Genomic DNA, 18,470 nt, shown 5'->3' with positions numbered 1-18,470 from the left:
CATCAAAGCGGCAACGTTTTAAATTACATTTCGACTTCGATACGAAAGCTTGCGGCTGCGATCGACCTAACCTCCAAATCCGCAACTTCTGATATTTTTGTGCCCGCGTGTAAACTTTTCTGTGTCCCAAAGTCTGTAAGTTACTCCTAAAAATGATTGGTAATCCAGCAGTTTTCATTGATTCCACAGTTGAAGATCAGGTAAGTCTAATTTCTGATGTTTTCAACCTCTAACAACCAGATCAGTGCAAAACAAATATCAGCAGCCCTTGTCGGATGCTAGGCGGATGTCATTATCTAAAACCATAATTATTAAGAACTCGCCAATGCGTAGATGAATGTGACAAAGCAAAGTTGAATTCATCAATTCATTCTAGCATTTGGTTGGTGTACAATTAGCAAAACTCTTCTGCACGCCCTGCACCCTGCTTTGCTGAACGGTAAATGGACAGCTGCTTATCATGTAGCCATCACCTTTTCGTCCATCTATTACGCACTATTTGAAGATTTTAAACAGCATTGTGGGTTTTATTTACTCTCTAACAGAACAACTTTCAAAATTGCATCTTATCTTTAACATAGTGAAAGGATTATTTTCAATGATTGGCAAATCCCGTAAGTACGTAGTGGCGCTTAAACCATCGCTCACCTTACATATTTACCAATTTCTTGTTTCAGGCGCTAGAACTAAGATCATACTTCAAAAGTCTTGGGGCTGAAATATCAGAAGAGAAGTCGCCAAAAGGTATCGAAGATGATTTGTACAAAATCATTGGCGTCTGCGACACGTGTTTCAAAGATGGACAAGAGCAGGATGTGGAAAGTGTTCTAAATTCAATTGTCTCTATGTTCGTAACGGTAAGAGTTTATCTTGTCAAGTATCCTACATACAGTTGGACATCCTATTAACATAAGTTGGCCACTAGCTATACTTGGAACCATAATGGATTGCATTATTCAACATTCACGAAAATGCCACACAGATGAAAAGTTTCACTGATTTGAGTACCACCGATGACCAACTTGGGAAGAATTATAGCAGTAGTTCTTAAGTAAAGTGAAATTTTGCCCAGCGTTTCTTCTCTTTCACCACATTTACAAACTAAAGCAGATTTTTTGCTCAAAATTGTTTTGCAACCTCATCTCTTTCTATGGAACCATTTTTGTGGAAATCTCTCAGGTGGTCGTGCAACAGGACATCCTTATAAGGCTAATTCTGTGAATTTCAGACCCAATAAGCTCATAAAGGTCTTGTCAGAACCATAATTGGATCGCATTTTGCAATAAGGAACCACTATTTCTGGCCCATTTTAGAAACAACATACATGCAATTGGTTTCCCTATGCAGGTATGTGCTTTCATGGGAGAGCCAGAGATAGTGGTTCCGTATTACAAAATGTAATCCAATTATGTCATCTAGAGCCATGTTAGACCCAACTATTGATATATTTTTGTATTCTCCCATAACCTTAATTTTTGCACTACCTCTGAGATAGCCCAGCCCATTGTATCAGTATTGAAATACTCATTTTTTCTCCACAGTTGCAAATACCAATAAGCAGAGCAGAGAACCTCATCCTGAATTTCTGTGATCAAGTGAAGAAAACATCCAGCTTCAATCTTGGACATGTAGGCCTTAAAGTGTAAGTATGAATCCATTAAATTTCAATAAAACCTTTCTTGCCAAAGGAACTGACAGTATGTCATAAGTACTTGGAAACTAAAATCCGGAACTTGGGTCACAGACCTGAAGCTATATAATTTCATCAATGTTTAGGCCACACTCATTGAAAATTATAAAAATTAAAAGAAAAGTGTTTTGTTTTCAGAAACTCAAATGTTTAAGTGTCTTTACTGATTTCAAGGGTACAATAACTTCTTGATCAAACCTCTACAAAACTGGAAAGGTGGCAAAAACAGGTTCTAAAAATAGAAAGATAGCAAAAGAAGCTCTTATAAATGGAGCGACTGGCTTTCTTAGAGTGAGAATTTTGTTTTTCACAAAGTTGTAGAGAATAGAAAAATGATATCCAGAAGGAAAAAGGACCAAAAAGTCATCACCTTGAAACTTGTGGGGAAAAGAGGTTTTTAAAATGAGTATGTCAATCTGCTGAATAAAAAAGCTTAGAACTTTCAGTGTTACCTCAGTCTGAGAAAACTCAGGAATGTCAGGGAAAATGACAAAAATGTCAGGGATAAATCATTAAATCACCTTTATTTGCTTATGCATTTGACATTTCGAACAACAAATTTTGCCTGAAAGCTATTTCTGATCATCTCTTTTTAACTATCTGGCATTTCTAGTTTTGTCAAGGAATTTTACTAAAATGTGTCAGGAAAGCTCATTTGCTAAATTCTGTGGCAATCCTGAGCTTCTGCGTTGCAGACTGATTTTTGTTTTTCACCCAAATCCGATTGAATGTGAAGTTTGATGTGATCTCTCTTTCTTTTTTTAGACTCTGGCTGTTGTTCCAGTCATTAAGTGAGGACTGCACAATGCGATACCATGTGTACTTCTACTTAATTCAAATTGCGCATGATACAGACCAAATCAAAGCCGTGTTTAAGGATGTTGACCATTTAAAACAACAATTTGCCGCTTGCCCACCTTCCAACGAACAAATGCAGAAACTGTTGCGGGCACTCCATGATGTCCTCCTGAAAAGCAAACAAGGGTACTTATTTGATTAATTCTTGTAATCTGTTAAAAGACATAATTTAAATCATAACCATAAACACGATTTTGTCGTACAAGATAATTTTAGTCACGGTGACAAAGAAATACTGGTTGAGACAAGAAATGTCCAATGTGTGCAACGTAAAGTAACCAGAATATTGAGAGATTAGTAACTTTTGACAAAGATGTAATGCATAGGGTTTTGAGCAGTCTAAAAAACCTAGAAAGTCATGGAATCCATGGTGGAAAAGTCAGGGAACTTTGTGACCAACGTTTAATATCTAAGTGAGTGTAATTGAAAGGAAAAAATTGAAGTGAAAGCTCATTCAAATGTCAGGGAATATGTATATTTTAAACTCAGAAAAAAGCAAAAATAGTCAGAGAAAAGTCAGGCGATTACACAATTATAATATTTTAGAACTACTGGATACAGCAGATCATTTAATTCAAGAGGTATTTGAGTTTTGTAAGCCTTTCATTTTTAATCCAAATGGAATATTTTCAATCGACCCAGAACTGGAACTTAGAAGTAAACCGGCTTGTTTTACTGAAGAACTCTTACCTATTCTACATGAATGTTTTCAAAATTTGAATTTTTTTCATCAATGAAGTTAGCTTAATTGACATGTTAATAAATTATAATTAAATTGTTTTAAACTTAATTATGTCTTCTACCTGTGAGTTATAGGTATCTGAAGACTAGGGCAAATGCTAAAACACAAAGGATTCCATCCTGTCAGAGATATATATTAAAACCATCAGAGGAAGTTTTGCCTAACACATCATTGGGTTCTAGTAGAGATAAAAACTCAAGTTTTTTTTAGTAGGCATTGAGCCAATACATCAGGGATTTTAGATTGAATTTATTAAACGTTTGGTTTATGCCAAAAAAACCACAAGATACAACCGATCTTTTAATAAAAAAAATTATAAATTTCGCAGCTGCAACAACTGTTTGGTATAAGAGTTAACAATATTTTAACTGAACTTAACTTAGCTAAGCAATGTGCAATCTTAAATCTTTTCTCTTTAATTCCAGTGAGCTAGCTGCTAAAGTAATGATCGAACTCTTGGGAACTTACACTTCAGAGAACGCAAGCCAAGCGCGAGAGGATGCCCAAAGGTGTATATTTGCTGCGCTAGCGGATCCTAACACGTTCCTCTTGGAGCCTCTTCTATCACTGAAGCCTGTCAAGTTTCTGGAAGGAGAACTCATTCACGATTTACTGAGCATTTTTGTTTACGAAAAACTGCCCGCCTACATCAAATTTTATCAAGAACACAAGGAGTTTGTCAACAGTCTAGGTAAATACAAACCAAAGAAGAACTGAGCTTTATTTTGTAATGAATCACTGTTATTGGCCGAGTGTAGAGATACCGTACATGCCATCAGTTTCCTTATGCTGACAAGTGCCTTTATGCATGAGCCAGAAATAGTAGTTCTTTATAGTACATTGCAGTCCAACTCTATTTTTACCATATTGATGGCCAAAGTGTGAAACCACTTATCTCAATTTGCGATGTTGCATACTTCCTGTCCTACTTTTTATTTGGAAAGCTAATCAACATAATTTCTCGAAATCTTCCTTGATTTTTCTTCTCTGGTGGCCAGAATATTCTGCATAAATTCCTTGTTAAAAAATTAACTTGCTTTCCCCTAGAAAAAATAAATCAGAAATGGAAATTTTAAAATACTGCAATGGAGACATGTGGTTTAGGACTTTGGCCATCAACATTATACATATTTGCCAGGAATGAACATTAAAGGTATTGATATTGATTTGATTCCTATGAGACACTACTTTTCTGGTAAGTACTCTCAATTGGCCTGAATTGGTCAGCTTTTTATCCAAAACAATCGGGAAATTTGACAATGAAATTTTTTTAAACTTTTCATGTTCAAGATACCGTAATTGTACAAATAGAAACTCCTTTAAATTGATTTTTTACCTTGGACTGCGATTTCAAAATGAATTTTTTTTTTTTTTTTTTTTTTTTTTTTTTTATTAGTGTTAAGCGAACTTTCACAATGAAATTATACACTTTGTTTCTAAATTCAAAATAAATGTGTGAGTACAAACGACCGGGTAGTCTGTAACTTATCTAAATGGTTAGAAATAATTGGTTATTAAAATTAATGGTTCAAACCAAGGGGCTGGCCAGTTCCCACGGTTTCACCCGTTTGAGGCGTCTAAACTCATTTGAGTTGTCAAGTAATAGTAAAGCCTCGGTGTTAGGATGGTGATGGAGCCGTCTCTCATAGTTGGTTGCAACTTTAGTTATAAATTGCGAGACGGTCTCCATCCCCAGGTCTCTATGGATATCAGAGTTACGTTCATACCATCGTGCTCCGACTATCTGTCTCAGAGCACGATTTTGGACTCTTTGTAAAATTTCTATATTGGACCGTGCTGCACACCCCCAGATTTGAGCTCCATATGCCCATGTGGGTCGTACAATTTGTTTATATAATAGAAGCTTATTACTAATACTTAACTTAGATTTTTTACCTATTAACCAATACAATTTTTTAAGTTTGAACAAGCATTCTTCTCTTTTGATTTTTATGTGTTCCTTCCACTTTAACTTAGTATCTAGGTGTATACCTAAATACTTGGCCACTTCTGAAGGTTTTAATAGGACTTTATTGAATATAATGTTAATGTCCTTGATACTACGGTTAGAGAATATCTTATAAATAGTTTTTGCACAATTAAAATGAATTTTTGCTGAAAACAAAAATTATCTCACTGAATGTCTCCCCTTTAAAAATCCCCTTCTCCATTTATCTCTAGGAATATTTCAAAAATGCTACAGACCATCTTTCCTCCAATCATTTAGGTGGAGAAAGTTTCTTAATGAACAAAATCTGTTAAACCATCAGATACTACTCTGTCATGTGGCAGAATTTCTTTTAAAATTTTTCGAACAAACATTTATCATAAAATTTCATTATTTCCCCCTCACCTATACCAATGGCTATTTTTCCCTTTCAGGACTAGATCATAATCAGAATTTAAAGAAGATGAAGCTCTTGACGTTCATGCAACTTGCAGAGACAGAAAAGGAGATGTCCTTCGATCTCATCCAAAGCGAGCTTCAAATATCTGAAAACGAAGTGGAAGCATTTATTATTGATGGTAATTTCATTTTATATTATGATTTTTCATCTTTCTTAGTGGAGCAAAAGCTTGATTTTCCGGGGTGTTTTTTTTTTTTTTTTTTCAAGTTTTTATTTTTGAGAAATGAGAGAAAAATGCATGCTCTTTTGTTGTCCTTTCGTCATTTTCCTCACGAAACAGCGTAACTCTATTTCAAAGTTGCTAAATTTTCCTGCATGAAGTGCAATTTTACCAGGATGAAATTCTTAGAATTCCGAACTGAAAATTCACCAATGTTTAGTCTGATTCCAAGCAAAAATCAGACAAATTTTTAACAAAAATTATGCAGGCTTATTCTTGTAAATAAATTAAATTGTTATAGTCAATTTTCAACCTTGGAGTGGAGTTTCGTTCCTTTGTGCAGGAAACGACGCTTTGTGTAAAGGCATTTTTAGGTAGAAGGGCTAATATCCTATGTCATTTTTGCAGAGAATGCATATCTTAAAAGCTGACTATGTAACAATTTTATCACCCATTGCCAGAATGAAAGCTCTGGATCTAAGTCAGATCATATTGTTTAAAAGACGTATGGTTATTCATTATAAAAGATCCCGCATGATATTCTGAGAAATTCGGCGCTAGCTAAATTTTGATCTTTTTTTATAATGGTCCCGATAGCCTCCTAAGCAAAGTGAGCTTTTAAAATCAAATTTTCTGTGTACTGATCTCAAGAGAAGTGGGGCTTTAAAGTGATTATTGGAGACTTGTGATTTACAGCCTTTAGAATTCAGCTTCTTGCTTTCAGAATTTAGCCTGCGCCCAACTTCTTGGTATTGTGTGGATAGTTCTTTACATAATAACTGCATTATTTGCTATTTTGTTGTTCTTTCTTGGATGCACTAAATGTGTGCACAACAAATATTTTCTGACTCTTTTGCAAAATCTCAAAACTTAGGTCACAAAATGACTCGGACGTTTTAATGCCACATGCTAAATCAGAAAATGCCTCATTTATACATGCCTAGACTTTTTTCTCCCACTCTTTTCAATGTTTTTGAAAGATTTATACTCGGTAAAATTCTCTTTTCAATCGCTCATTGTAGATTCATCAGCAAGTGAAAAAGTTAAGTACCAAATGCTTGATTTATTTCCACCCTGGTTTTGTAAAGTAAATTTATCTCATTTTGTTCCATTTATTGAAAAATAGCTTCAAGTAGTTCAATGAATTTTAATTGCAATTTTAATCTTTTTTTCAGTATTGAAAACCAAGTTTGTTCATGCAAGAATGGATCAAGCTGCCAGAAAAGTTCACATCTCAAACACAATGCACCGTACTTTTGGACGTGCCCAGTGGCAGCAACTGAGAGATGTCTTGTATGAATGGAAGGATAACCTCTCAACGGTGCAACAAAAAATGAAACAGGTTGTTAATATTCCCGTAGATGTAATGTAATTTTTATTGTAAAAAGTTTCCATTAAATTTTTTTACTTTAAAAAAAAAAATGTGTGCACCATTTATTACGAAGACCCTATCACAAATTTTTGAGGCTGTCTGCTCTGTTCATTCGAACTGAAGTGCAGAATTGTTAGAAAATCTCTCACTTGTTACAATATTTCACTGCCAAAATAAACTCAGATAAAAACCACTGTATACGCCTGCAGATAACCCGCACCCCAGCTTTTGAGAGGGTCAAAAAAAAGAATCCCTGTACAACCCACACACGCTCACGATGGTCTGTTTTGCTTGCATCATCAAGTAGTGCCTTATAGGTGTGCAATTGCAGTGAGTTTCACAGTAAACCCGCACCCTGATTTTTGAGGAATAAAATCGGGGGGAAAGGTGCGGATTATCTGCGGACGTAAACGATATTTCAAGTTTTCTGTACGGATAATATTCCAAAATGCTTAATCATACATTTAAAACGGTGTTGAGAAGTGGATGTCTAGTTTTAGCATGTTGAGAAAATTGCACCTACATTTTTTAAAATTCCAAGTCTGAAGGCCATTGAAACCGAGAAGATTCTGCTCAGGTTTCACACAGGGTGTTTCAAAAGTCTGGCACCACCACCATTGAGATCCATGGTTCGGTCATTTCACCATCAATATGAGTGTATGAATGAGAGAGACATTACATTTACCTGCATAGGTAATTTTATATTGTTATTAATAAAGAAAGAATCTGTTTTGTTTGAAATGCTTCCTTTTATTAACAGTAACTCTCTGTACATTTGATAACTGTACAAATATGCAACAATTGCTGGAAAAATCACAACTCTTATTTACAAATCAACAATAGAAGAGACTCAGTATCCATATTTGTCATTTAGACTTGTGCGGCCATCACCAGTTTGACCTGCAGGTGGCTGCCAAACTGTAGTGCTGTATTCTTCCTCCGTGTTGCTTTTGCTTGCTTTCTGCTGAGAAAAAGAGAGAGAGACAATACTTATTAGTCATGCTCACTACAAAATATTTCAAAATGCATATTTATAGTGCATATTTCAAAAAGTATGTACTAAAGAGAATGCTTGCATTTTTCCATTTATCATCTAATCACATTTTAACTAAGAAAGACTTTTAAAGTAACCAAAAATCCTAACTTGATTCAAAAGGAAAAATATCCTGCCAACAGATTTTGTGACATCACGAGGAGAATTAACGGTGGTGTATCCTTTCACCTATGTATGTTCATTAACTTCCATGTCACGATTGTAAAAAGAAGTTATGTACTTATCTCGACGGGACTTGTAATGTCATCGCTGTTTGAAAGGAAAATACTTGTGCCCTTTTTTTTCTTTTTTTTTCTTTTTAAATGAGATTGTTTGTGATTTGAGTCGTACTGTGACCGTGCTGCATTAGATTCAAGAGAGTTGAAACCCTCGGTCATCGCCTCATATATTTATAGCTTCAGGCCAACGAGGAACATTCTGTTCTTAACTTTAACTTTAACTTTAAGTCTCTTTTTTTTTTAAGAAGCCGCTATAAGCTATTAAAGCTCGAAAACACGTTTTTTGCCGAGAGATACTTTAAAAACACCTATTTTTTAGGCAATTCCTGGAAATTGCAACAACTCTAGTGGATGGATTTTTAATTACTACAAAGGTAATTTGCGACAAGCTGCATATACTTCTAAATGCAATCGCCAGAAGGTTTATCTAAATACATTTTGGAAAGTTATATACCTCCACTCAAAGATTTAGGGGGAAAAACCGCTAAAGCATACATTAAAGGGATTTAGTGATCATAATATCTCTCAAGGAAGAAAACTTTCTTTGGAACATACAATTAGTGAAACATGAATTTCACATGAAATAAAAAACATTACCTGGGAAAATCCTAAAATTTTTTGAGCCTCCATTATCTGAAAGCAGGAAACCTTTCACCTCCAACTCAAAGTAACCACAGCTGACAGCTTTTTTTTTTTTTTTTTAAATTCCCAATTAATTTTCAGATAATTGGCGAATAAATTGCAGAGCAGACTTACCAGTTATGATTTGTTTTTATTTCAAATGAAAGATGGAACTACGTACGTACATAGGTAGTTTTTCAAAAAATAACTTCGTAATAATAATAATAACTGACCTTTGTTTTTGCTATGGGGATATTCTTTGGTTTTACCGGCTCTTGCTGTTTCACGCAAAGTTCTTCACTCTCCTCAGATTTGGAGACTGAAAAAAAAAAAATCATGTATTAACTGCCTAGAATCTTCGGAGGTCTATGTCTTCACAAAATTTAAAGGTATTCTGGCCAAAAAAAGGACTTTCTCAAATCTAGGACATGGAAATATTCCTAATAGTTTGAGTAAAAACATTCTACGTCCACTTTTTTTCGATGACTTCTTTTTCGTCAGGTCTAATGAAAAAGCAACAGTATCAGCTGCGTGAATAGGTACACAGGATTATATTGGGATTTTGGGACCTTCTTGAGGTGCCTACAATGATAAATTTAAACTTGAAAACCATGTAAAAAGTTTTGCATCATATTTTAAAAAGAACCTTTTTAAAGCACTATCAGTCAGCATTCTTAAAATATAATAGAATATAAGAGAATTAACCTGACAACGTCAATTCTTGTCTAATTCCCTTAGAAGTTTGATTAATTTTTTTTAAATAAAACTAGGCAACACACTGATTTGAAATTGTGAGTAGTTTTTTGATAATACGTGGAAAATTAGCCGAGAGTTTCAATTTGTTATGCTGTCATTTTTTTGCTGATAAAAAAAAATGCTAGAGGAATGCAGTGTAAAGTGTAGTTAGGCTACTTTTGATCGAATTCTTCCAATTATTCATTCATTTCTACCGCATGTTCCAATGTTTGAGATCTATGCATAACAGTACAGTTTTATTTGGTGCATAACAGAGATTTCAGAAATTTAACATTATCACATGAGCTGCCTCATTTGAGAATTCTATTTAAAGAATACTGTACCAAAGCTCTACGCACATATTTTGTTAAGCAAAGCCAGAGCTTCAATCAGAAGTTTCCACATACCAAAGGTGCATGGCATAACTTTAAATCTATTTTTTGAAAGGCGTAATGTAGCTTTCACCAGCTCACATGACCAGATTTTTTGCTAGTAAAATAGTTATAAGGTTCTTCAGAAAAAAATAAACCAACAACTTTGATTAAGATTTTTAAATTGAAAAAAATTAGGCACATACCTGTTTGATGCACATCATTGGCCTTTGTTTGCTTTGCAATTTTGGCAGGAACCACTTCACTGTTCTTAGAGCTCTCTCTCTTGCTTTTGAAATCTTCTCTAAGACTTTTGGACGGTTCTGGTTCACGTGGGGCTTTCTTGGATGGTTCAGTCTCACTTTTGCTTTCAGTTTTTACGGGTGGAGGTAAAGATTCTGGTTTTTTCACTTCTGGTAAGCTCGGGGGTTTTGTGAAGTTGACTAGGCTGCGAAGTTTGGCTTCTTGTTGTTTCAGTTTTTCAATTTCTACCTAAAACATGATCAGATGAATTGGTGATTATGAAGAAATAATGGTGATGCACATGCAAAAGAAGTCTTCGTAAGGTATCATAAGTAAAAATGTGGTTTTATATTTGAGTTATCATCCTGCACTGTTAAAAACTACATCTTGACCACTATTTGAAATACTAAAGTTTTACTAATCTTAAACATAAAAAGAGAAATTTAGGATTAATTGCCAAAAAATGGGAGTGGAGGCTATCTATCTGATTCATATTACATCAATGGAACTGTATCTTATATTTTATAAAACCACACACCTTTGTAAACTGACAAAAATATTCATCGCGAGAAAGAGATAAAAAAGGAGAAAATAAAAAAAAAAAACATCTTCAAATAGATTGAATTATCTGTTAGCATTCTTAGATTGAACTTGAAAAAACTGTAACTAGAACTTACACGAGTGCGTTTGCGTTCTAGCTTGTCAAAATTTTGTTCCTTTAAATTGGACATGTAAGAGTCTAGAGCATCTACACCTGAATCTGGATCATCCGTATCGCTGCGTTGGGTAATAGAGGTCATAGTAGTCAGTTTTTGCTCAGCTTCTTTCAATAACTCTACAACGTTCTTATGCTTCTCTACCTGAAAATATATTAAATTCAAGGAGGATATTTTATTGAAGAGACATAAGGAATTTCCATCATGAAAAGCATCATTAACACATGCATCTATTACAACAATGTCATGGCTTGTTGAATTTTTTGCAATTATTACTGAATCTTTTGACAAACTTGACACGGGTGTAAAAAATTGAGATTTCAATTTTTTGGAAACCTTTCTTACGAACAAAAAAAGAGGCTGTGAAAATGAATTTTCTAGGATAGTGCTGCATTTCCAGAGCACCAACAGATAAGTGTAGAAAAATGATTTCATTGCATTGCCGACAATATTCGCCCCCAGAAGTAACACCAGGGACATCCTCCTCCATCAAAAGTAGAACCAAATTCAGTGTTCCGAAAAAAACACGCCTGGTCTAAATACGCAATTACACAAGTTGGGCGGGGGATTGACAGCGCTGCAGCTGCGAGAGCATGCTTGACACTAATCAGCCATAGGGCTGTCAGAGCATTATGGGAATCATATGCACACATTTCGATCAAAAGGAACTACATTCATTCTGACACAAGTCCTGAGATAAATAAGAATCATGCATGACATGGCCCATGTCTTAATCGATACAGCTCCTTTTGTACTGAATGCATCCATGTTTGGCATGGAACATTTGGCGCTAAACAAGCTTGAAAGTACAAAATGTTAACATTCTGAATAAATTCACTAAGAACAGGGTTATAATGATGTTAATGATTGAAAAAGAAGCCGCTCACACACTAGATACTTTTCAAAGACTTAAAATCATCCAAAAGAAAATAGGTGCAAGTCCAAAAACTCACAAGAGTAAAATTTCCATGTTGGGAAAAAACAAGCGAGAAAAAAAGGAAATTATTGTCTTTACCAAGGTCTCATAGGTTTCAATGGTTTCTTCCACTTTGCCCATTTGCTTCATTCTTTGCTGTCGTTTTGTTTCAAGTTCTCCAGTCCTGTCGAAAAAGCTGTCTTCGTCACTATCATAATAATCGTCAGCCTCCCAGTCTTTCTGTTTTCTTTGCTTACTCTCTGTTGGGGTAGAAAAGAATTTCATTGAGTAAATTGATATCAATTTTTGGCTTCGTTCAAACGAGCTGATCAGATAAGTCAATTGTCTGCAATTTGTCACAGTTTGCCAAAAATGCTCCTCTGTCTTAACCAAACCTTAGGCTAAGATCAATTTCTGGACAATAAAGCGATGAAAAAACAGCACCTACTGGGGTATCTCACTTGGTGGAAAATGGTAAAGAAGTGTTTTTTCTTAGCTTTGTTTGTTCAGATGCCATTGAGTACATTAGGAAAACACTGCTACCTGAGTACAGCAAAAAAGGCATTCGGTGGATTAAGCTGACCTTTTTATAAATTTGTTGAAACTTCTAGAGATAAAACAATTAAATATTTGACAACAGTGATTTATATTAGACTTTGTCTGGAGATAGCTACCGCCACCTATGATACAGTATTGAATTGATAGTGTGACTAAAAGGAAAATAATTATGGGCAAATTTTTGTTCAAAAGGTTTAATTTGATTCTACTATGCTTTTAAGTCTGATGAGAGACCATAATTGTAACCTTTTACTGTTGATGTATTGAATAGGGTAGCCACTACATTGATGAGTTTTATAATCTGAGTTAAATAAAGACGAAAAAAGTACATTGATACGTTTAAAAAACCACCATTCTGTGTGGGAGAATTAACATCCGATGTGTCATTTGTTATCAACTGTTTTCTCTTAAACTAGATCGGAAGTCCCAAAAACATTGTGGAAGGCCTTCAAATTATTCCTTAGTTACACATTTTTTTGATCAGTGTTTCTTTGCGCATAGTCAATGCAAGAGCTTCTTAGCGCTGGCTCTAATTGAATGATCTAATAAAAGTGCTTGTGGAAGGGACTTATTTTGGACTCCTCCACTAAAATTGTTATTTCCAATAACTTTCCAACAGTCAGAGCCCATTACTAAATGAGACTTATTTTACGGAGTGGCTATTATAAATTACTGGGTATACTTAAAGATTCAAAAATATGAATGAGCTGACTGATAATACAATGGTCGTCCAGAAAGTAATTTTACCCATAAAATATTTCCTTAACTAATATAGATGAAGAGAGTTTGTAAAGAGCCACTATTTTCAGCTTTCTAATGCGTTATAGATTTTTAAAGGTTTAATGAGAAAGAAAATTGGATTTTTCTGAACCCACCTCCTCTCCGCGCGGGTCCAAAATTTCACGGAGCGCTATCGGCAAATGGGCTGCTGTTAGGGCTGTCCTCGAAACGATTTTCAGGAGATGGGTTCAAAATAATATTTTACAGAGTTCTCTTAATCCAAATTTAAAAATCTGTAGCGTGTTAGATAGCTGACAGTAGTGGCTTTTCACCGATTTTTACAGATTTTCTTTATCTATTTTAGTTTAGGAGATATTGAATAGGTAAACTTACTTTCTGGACGACTCTCCTAATTGAGTGAAAAGTTGAAAAAGTGAGATAACAAGATAATACATGAATCAATGACTTTACCATGGGAACTTTGCCTTAGGAGTCCAAGTCTGTCTAAAATCCTACAAGCTTCTAATGCACACTGAACCACAGCCTCTTTTTTCTTTCCTTTCACATTTGCCTCGGCAACATGAGGCTGACCTGAACTACTGTCAATTGGTAATCTGAAAAAAAAATCGTTTACACAATAAGAGTTCATTGATACTATAAACTAATGTTGAAACCAAAAAATCAAATAATTCCAAAGTGAAAAAATTTCCGCTTTTTAATTATTTTTTTCCAAAAAAAGGACCAAACATTTTTGCATGAAATGCATACCATACACATATAAATATTATATTCAAACTATACTGCACAGGTATTATGTACACAGGTATGTGGTTTTCTTTGCCGATACATTGTTACAAATGAAGGACTCGGCATTAGAAAGCAGAAACAGTCATCCTCTTGTACTTGAAACGATGAATCCATCTACAGGAATGTTAAAACTCCTGGATACCTTTCGAATTGAATGGGTTTAAAAGTAGTTCTAGCGAGCACTCTTTGTTTCACCCTCAGCTCACCACTTTTCTTCCTCTCATTTGACATAAGTTACCACAGAAAGAATATTGTAGGACAGCAGACAATTTTGTTTACTTTCTATTGGAAAATCTGGATCTAGATAAATGTTTACTGTGCAGTAGTATTAAATTCAAATTGAACATTCAAAAGTATGACATTGGTACTTACTCTACGCGGCACACAAAATGCCCGAATCCTTTTTCTTCGCATTCATAGTTCAATTCCTCTCCTTCTCGTTCAAACCAACCTCTTAAAGTTTTCTTGGGATCATCAATGTACAATTCTTCATTTGTTGTTACTGCGTATGGATTTTCAGTCAAATCTGTCTCTTCCTCAGCATCATCATCTGAAAAGGAAGAATTTGCCACAGTAAGTCTTGGACCACCTTTTTAATGAACCCACAAACGTTAACTAGAATTTATTTGAAGAAAAGAAAGAAGGAGAATTAACCCTCAGCGCATCTGACGTTAACATTTCGCCACCAATAGCCTTTGAAACAGAGAACTTCAGATATAATTACACCGATTTAATAATAGAAACGATGCCTAGAAATAACCAATACCTAGAAATAATGGAGAGCAGATTTGAAGAGCATCTCAATTCAGGTGATTAAAATTCTTTTAAAAAAATATGCCCTCAAATACAGTCGAACATGACTATGTATCCAGATGCATTTTCGCCGTTTGCTATCATAGCAGCAAGACTTGGTCTGAAAAGCAGTCACTGACGATGGCCAGGCGGCAAACCGCTAAGACACATCCGGATACGACGTCTTACTTTAATGCTTGTAAAAAAATATGTCTTTCCAAAAAAATCCAATCGCCTAACAAATACGTGTTTCCTCCCTTCTTACTTATACATATTTTACACTAACTTTTCAATTTTACTCCAATTTATGAAAAAATATTTCTCGGTGGCTCCATTAATTTTTTTATTTTTTTTTGGGGGGGGGGGGGTGGAAGGATTCAAATGCTACAATTTAAATACCAGTTATGGTAAGATTAAAGAGGACTTCTTAATAAACGAGAAATTATGTATAAGTAAAAAGTGTCGCAATTTTTTTTAAATAAAAACTCTAATTCCTTTAAATCTTTTTTAAAATTACATGAAAGTATACATGTAATGATATTAAGAGACGTGCGCCCGGTTTGAAAGAGAATATGTTGAAGAATAAGAGTTTTTTTAAAAAAATTGCGATTTTTAGTTGGAACTAATTATGGTCTAGGATTACTTGGACCGCATTAAACAGAAAGGAACCAAGCCACATGAGCTGTTGCCAACTTTGATCGGGCAATTTAATTTTTTACATGAAAACGGTTGAGTGGAATTTTGTGCAAATCCAGTGAATTTTCTCCATGATACAAAGCAAATTCCTTAAAATTTTCAAAGGAATCCGCACGAACGTTCTCTCGTAAAAAATAAAATTTCCCTGTTAAATTTGGCAATAGCTAATGTGGCTTGATTCCTTTCAGTTTAACGCAGTCCACTTTTACTACAATTTTAATCGAAATACCCATTCATTTTCATTGATAATCCATGTGCACATTGATGAAAATTCTCACTCACCCATTCCCCAATTAATGCCTTCTTCTGCTTTCTTTCTCTCTTCTTCTTCTTTCCTTTGCTCCTCCTCCAGTTTTTCCAGTCTCCTCTTTTCTTTCATTTCAGTGATACTCAATTCACTCTCTTCCTCTTGATCTTCTTCAGGTCCTTGTAAAATGAACATTCGAGTGCTGCACCCTAATTTTATCATATGCCCTACCTGAGAAACAAATAGAATATACATAATTTACACAAGAAACGCCAAGAATAAAAGGAAACTTGATACGAGCATTGAACTGAAATCTGTTGAACTGCATTCCACATTACCTAATTTTCTCTCATATTCTTTTTTTCACAGAGGATTAAAAAACATTTTAAGAACCTCCTCCAAAAATTTTCAAAGCGATGATCTTTTCCCTGTCCTTAATTTACAAATAGCTGCAATTTTGCAAAAACCCACCAATTTTCACTGTTCTATGAAAAAAACCAGGTCAGAAATTTGCAAGGAAACATGCAATTTTAGAGCTGTTGCAGTCTGGCCTTCCAAATTTTCACAGCTTTCCCACTTTTTCATGCTGACAGCCTCATGATCACGATTGCGTGATCTGGAAGTTTCTCAATCTCTGCTCTTCCAACCATTAAGTCTTCTCAATTCCACTTTAACTTATGGCCCTACAAATAGAGGAGGCTAATTTTTTTTAAGTTTCATTCTTATACATTGTGAAAGTGGAAAAGCGTATTGATTTCAGAGGTTCGTTCGTGGAACTTATCATGTTTTTTTTTATATTCTTCTCACTTCTCCAACATATTTTGATGGGACAGACGGTTCATATTTTTTTTAAAATTTTGGATAAGAATGTTTGATGGAGGATTTTGTCTTCTTTTCAGATAAAACAAATGTTACAATGATTACAAATATTTTTGAACAGAACTACTTTGCTGTCCTCAACAAAAGCGCCATCACTCCATTCTATGTCTTTAAATTTTATTACTGACAAAATATTCAGATGTTGAAAGATAACCGGCAATTGCTTATTCTCTGCGTTTTCAAAATGTCTATGCAATACAATTGGAAACTTATACTGAAAAAATAAAACACAAAAGTAATTGGGCATTCCAGTGCTCCAGAATTTTGTCAAAGAAAACACTGTAAAATCTAGGATGGAGTACAGCATTCTTGTTTTGCAAGGCAGTGCTAAACACTGATTTACCTGGACTCTCGTGAAAGATTCTGGTTTTAAACGATTCTTGTTCAAAAATGTGCCATGCGTGCTTCCTAGATCAAATAAATAAAAACCGCGTGACTCATCATCGGCAGAGAATGTTGAGCGATATTGTAGTACTGCATGATATCTTGATATTGTTGGATGTGCCATTGATACATGACAACCGTCCAATCTACCAAAGCAGTGAAATGATCGGGTATGCAGAGGTATAGTTCGGACGATTACACCTGATTTCAGTTCCTATAAAAAACAAAGAACATAGATATGAAGAAAATTTAACAGTTCATTCAGAAAAAATTTAAGTATTTGGATAGTCAAGGATTTGTATGACACAAGTATTTGCCAAGACTTGACAGCTGCCGTTATTATAAAAAGTGGTGTTCAGTAGTGCAGCACCTAAAAGGAAAAAAACGTCACCCTGCAAATTCAAATTGTTTTAGAAAAATTTATAAATCAGTTCTCGCGACAATCTCATAGACGTTTACCAAGAATGGAATTACTGAGTAGGTAAGACAATCCTCATACACAGAGACATATGTACTTCAAGAACAGCCAGGTATTGAAAAATTGGTCTCTTCATTTCAACTGACCTAAATAAGCGAAAAGGGACTATAACTCAAAGGGGGAAATGATAGCTCCTTCATTATGTATCCTGGCGTATCCTTACCTCTAGAAAATACTCTTGCGGAGGCATGCCCCCCCAGGATGGTTCTTTGTATGGAATTTTTGCCATAACTGTAGATTTCGATCTTGGTTTGTCTGTCTCATTAGTGACAACTTGCTGCACAGGCTGCGGAGCAACAGGTTGCTTGGTGTCGTTGTCAACTTCAACATCCTCATCTGAGCTTTTCTGAAGCGCTTTGACAGGAGCTTTTCCTTTACCAGGTCTAGGGCCAAATAAAACTGGCTTCTTGAAAACTTGATCTTTCGCTTCTTCAATCTTAGGAGCATCCATGTTCTAGGCAAGAGATATAGGAGAAAAAAATAAGCTTTGCGGAAGATGAAGAGTTATTCAGTTGGATGTGCACGGATCACTGAAATCAATTATTTCACACATGGACATTAATCCTTCGATACAAGAGTCTTTTTCAATAAAATATTGACCAGGCAAGTATTTTCCTCCAAAAAACTTGCAAAATTATTTTTGAAATCACTTTAATCACTTGAAAAACATAGACATATCTTTCGGGGAAAAAACCAGAAAAAACATAAACAATACGACATAACCTAAAATTTTTTTGATTTTTTAAAAGAAGTAGAAGCGGGTGGGTACTTCATCGTGTCTTTAGCTTACGTCATCGTATGTGCT

At 34.9% G+C, this 18,470-nt stretch overlaps 2 protein-coding genes across 3 annotated transcripts; one reads left to right on the top strand and one right to left on the bottom strand.

The window, feature by feature from the left end:
* The first annotated feature begins 40 nt into the window (after positions 1–40).
* eIF3m (eukaryotic translation initiation factor 3 subunit m) lies at positions 41–7,280 on the top strand. The gene is made up of 7 exons (XM_019047733.2): positions 41–200; positions 678–857; positions 1,542–1,642; positions 2,456–2,674; positions 3,716–3,981; positions 5,673–5,816; positions 7,034–7,280. The coding sequence occupies exons 1-7, from the start codon at positions 153–155 to the stop codon at positions 7,228–7,230; spliced, it is 1,155 nt and encodes a 384-aa protein (XP_018903278.1). The 5' UTR covers positions 41–152; the 3' UTR covers positions 7,231–7,280.
* Positions 7,281–7,959: 679 nt separating this feature from the next.
* On the bottom strand, positions 7,960–18,369 carry LOC109034527 (kanadaptin). Of its 2 annotated transcripts, none has more exons than XM_072300258.1 (10): positions 17,829–18,369; positions 17,147–17,401; positions 15,960–16,155; positions 14,562–14,739; positions 13,854–13,996; positions 12,204–12,364; positions 11,150–11,332; positions 10,436–10,721; positions 9,357–9,442; positions 7,960–8,194 (listed from the first exon to the last, which is right to left on the bottom strand). In XM_072300258.1, exons 1-10 carry the CDS (start codon positions 18,114–18,116, stop codon positions 8,081–8,083), a joined length of 1,890 nt encoding a protein of 629 aa, XP_072156359.1. In that variant the 5' UTR covers positions 18,117–18,369; the 3' UTR covers positions 7,960–8,080. The 2 variants fall into 2 exon arrangements, with proteins under 2 accessions (XP_072156359.1, XP_018903277.2); XM_019047732.2 differs by having other exon boundaries at positions 7,960–8,191.
* Positions 18,370–18,470: the final 101 nt, after the last annotated feature.

Source organism: Bemisia tabaci, chromosome 5 (assembly GCF_918797505.1).
Source record: "Bemisia tabaci chromosome 5, PGI_BMITA_v3".
NCBI classification, from domain to species: Eukaryota; Metazoa; Arthropoda; class Insecta; order Hemiptera; family Aleyrodidae; genus Bemisia; species Bemisia tabaci.
This window is presented reverse-complemented; position numbering and strand designations above follow the sequence as displayed.

Excerpts from the sequence above, each read along its gene's own strand:
- LOC109034527 (XM_072300258.1), bottom strand. The coding sequence starts at position 18,116 with ATGGATGCTCCTAAGATTGAAGAAGCGAAAGATCAAGTTTTCAAGAAG. Across the intron at positions 13,997-14,561 it reads CATTTTGTGTGCCGCGTAGA|ATTACCAATTGACAGTAGTT; the intron begins GTAAGTACCAAT and ends TTTTTTTTTCAG. Across the intron at positions 10,722-11,149 it reads TAGAACGCAAACGCACTCGT|GTAGAAATTGAAAAACTGAA; the intron begins GTAAGTTCTAGT and ends ATCATGTTTTAG.
- eIF3m (XM_019047733.2), top strand. The coding sequence starts at position 153 with ATGATTGGTAATCCAGCAGTTTTCATTGATTCCACAGTTGAAGATCAG. Across the intron at positions 201-677 it reads ATTCCACAGTTGAAGATCAG|GCGCTAGAACTAAGATCATA; the intron begins GTAAGTCTAATT and ends TTCTTGTTTCAG. Across the intron at positions 858-1,541 it reads TTGTCTCTATGTTCGTAACG|TTGCAAATACCAATAAGCAG; the intron begins GTAAGAGTTTAT and ends TTTTCTCCACAG.